We start from the raw sequence: 2,913 nt of genomic DNA on the forward strand, positions 1-2,913 counted from the left end.
CCGCAGCATCAAGAAGTTTGGGCCACAGTAGGTACCAGGCGTTTCCAGCCAGCATGTTCTCCAGCTGGGATCTCTGCTATGGAAAAACCCTGCAACAGGCTTTCCCGGCTTCCCGGGAGATGCTTCCCAACTGGGTTTTATTGCCTGGGGTCGCATCAGGCGCAGGAGGGTGCTCGGTGGAGGAGATCGCAGCCAGCGCCTCTGTGAGTAATGGGACGGAGCGGTGTCCCCAGCTGAAACATGTCCTGCTGGGTTGTCCTGCTGGGTTGTCCTGCCCGCGGTGCTCTGGGATGGGGGGTTTTGGGGCCCACCCCAGCCTGGTGCAGGGTGGGGACCCCAGCCCGGCCCCATCCAAGCCTCTGCATGGCCTTGGGGCCATGGCAGCGCTGCTCTGTGCCACCAGTCCCTGCAGCGAGCAGATGCATTTTATGCTTTAGAATTGCGCTTGCAGGGTCCGCGGGCACCATGTTTGCTACCCACCCCGGGGTCTCCCAGCACCCGACCCATCCTGGCAGCTGGCGAGGTGCTGGAAAACCTCTCTGCTCCTGCAAACACCATGTCTGGCACGGAGACCAGAGAAATCACTGTAATTGATTTTTCTTCCCTTGCCTGCCTCAACCTGCTGCCTTGGAGGAGATATTTCCCCCCACCCCGGCCGGCTGGGTGGTCCGCGGGCAGCGGGCGCGGAGGCAGCCTGGCATCTAGCGACTGGCGCCGGTAATACAGAGCAGCCCCCGGGCTGCTCCCCAGGGCCTGGGCTGGGATGGCCCCAGAGGGATGAACCATGTTTCGGGTGGCTCTGGTAGGGTCGCTGGAGGATGCCAGGTATTTTGGGAGCTCATTTTGGAATGCGTTTGGTGCGGACCCTCTCGGGTGTGCTGCTGGGGGTCTCTCCAGCAGCTCTCTGAGCACCTCCCTGCTGTGCCGTGGCCCCTCGGGGAAGCAGATCCAAAATGCTCACCTTAAAAGCTGGGTCGCATCCCATTCTCTCCCTGAAAAGGCTGCAGGAGTGTGTGTGCCCAGTGGCTCTGCCCCAGCCCCGGGCAGCAGAGATGCTGAAAAAGGGCATAAACCAGAGTAAGCGTGTGCTGCCTGCAGAGAGCGAGGGCTTCCCGAGGCAGCCGGGCTCTTCCCCAGCAGCCGCCCTCCGTGAGTGGTTTTCACCCATTAATTTCTCTAATTGCTTTTGGAAAGCGTGGTGGCGTTTGGCATTGGCAGCATTGCGGTGGTGTTGAGCTGGGCTGGGACGAGTGCTGTGCCTTGGGGGAGGCTTGCACGGACCCCCTGATCACCCCTCACCACCCCAAATCCAAACTCCTGCCTAGTGGGTCGAGGGACCCCACTCTGCTTGGGGAAAGCATCTTTCCGGGTGGAAAAAACATAGGAGCTGCAGCGGTACGGTGGGGTGACAAAGGCTCAGGGCCAGCCACGTGCCATCCATCCCTTGCAGACCCCTGGCATCACCCAGGGGACGATCCCAAGGTGACAAAGGAGCTGTGCCCCGGGGCTGTCACCGCTCTCTCTCCCAGGCTGGCCACGATGGGCTCGGTGGGAGCCGAGCGCTTCAAGGAGCTGAGCCCGGCAGGGACGCCGGAGGGCAACGTGGTGATGAGCTTCAGCTTCGACAGCTACCAGCTGGAGGAGGACGAGCTGCAGAGGGGCAGCCAGGCCAAGGGCGTCCTCACCTTCATGGAGCCAGGTAAGGGCAGGCACAGCCGACCCGCAGCCAGGAGCCAGGTTTCCTGCTGGTTTCCCACCCATTTAGCAGCTTCCTGGGATGGGTTTAATATCCACAAATGGCCTGAAATGCCATAAAATTGCCTAATGCCTTTTTTTGGACCTGTTTGTACCCATATGAGCTGCACAGGACCCCGTGGCAGGGGGCTCTGCAGGTTGGCAAGGAGTTGAGGGTTCATGCCCTGGCTCTCTGCCCGGCTCACCCCCAGCCTGCAGCTTCACCCTTTCCCGTGCAGGGCTCAGGGATGCCCCTGGGATTTACCCCAGCCCTGCTCCACATCCCAGGACATCCCTGTCCACCCCCATACCCTTCCAACCCCTCCTGCGCCTTGGCTTTGGCTGTTACCTACACTGCCTGGCTCTCGGGTTATTTGGCTGCTATTAAAACTCATCAGCCCCCCAAAGCCCGAGTGTTTTCCTGCCTCCTGGGTCTCTCGTTGAAATGCTTTTATTTAGGGAAGGAGTTTCTTGGGGCTGGGGCCGTTTATTCATGAGAACTGTGGGGCGCTGGGGTGCTTGCTGTGGGTGCCCCCCTCGTTTGCTATAAAGGATGTGGAAGCACTTGTCATCCCACGGCTGGGGTCTGCTGCAGGTCCCATACCACGGCTGGGGTCGTCTGCAGGTCCCATGCTTCTTTTTCTCTTTCTTTCTCCTTTTGGGGCAGTTTCTGAGGATCCCGAGCCCCAGGATCGATACCATGGGATTTACTTTGCCATGCTGCTGGCCGGGGTGGGATTTCTTCTGCCGTACAACAGCTTTATCACCGATGTGGATTACCTGCACCATAAATACCCGGGTAGGTCTCCAGCAGCTGCAGCACTTCCCAGCCACCCCAAACCTGGGGAGAGCTCGGCCCCGCTTCCAGGGGAGCCCGACCCCAGCCACCCCCCATCACCTGCCTCTCCACAGGGACCTCCATCGTCTTCGACATGAGCCTCACCTACATCCTGGTGGCCTTGGTGGCCGTCATCCTCAACAACGCGCTGGTGGAGCTGCTGAGCTTGCACACCCGCATCTCCGTGGGTGAGTGAGGGTCCCCACAGCCCCTGGCAGCACTGGCCCCATGTTGCCCACCACCACCCGCCTCCGTCTCCCACCCGCAGGCTACCTCTTTGCCCTGGGGCCCCTGCTCTTCGTCAGCATCTGCGACGTCTGGCTGGAGCTCTTCACCCCCAG

At 60.9% G+C, this 2,913-nt stretch overlaps 1 protein-coding gene across 1 annotated transcript in view; it reads left to right on the top strand.

Annotated features, from left to right (window-relative positions):
* Positions 1-1,539: 1,539 nt before the first annotated feature.
* SLC29A4 (solute carrier family 29 (equilibrative nucleoside transporter), member 4) overlaps positions 1,540-2,913 on the top strand; it is a 4,110-nt gene continuing 2,736 nt past the window's right edge. Inside the window, exons 1-4 of the mRNA XM_009572550.1 lie at positions 1,540-1,699; positions 2,402-2,533; positions 2,647-2,760; positions 2,841-2,906. Of these exons, the coding sequence (XP_009570845.1) occupies positions 1,540-1,699; positions 2,402-2,533; positions 2,647-2,760; positions 2,841-2,906 (472 nt within the window). The remainder of the gene's footprint in view (positions 1,700-2,401; positions 2,534-2,646; positions 2,761-2,840; positions 2,907-2,913) is intronic.

This window comes from Fulmarus glacialis, unplaced genomic scaffold (genome assembly GCF_000690835.1).
Source record: "Fulmarus glacialis isolate BGI_N327 unplaced genomic scaffold, ASM69083v1 scaffold20882, whole genome shotgun sequence".
In the NCBI taxonomy this organism is placed as follows: Eukaryota; Metazoa; Chordata; class Aves; order Procellariiformes; family Procellariidae; genus Fulmarus; species Fulmarus glacialis.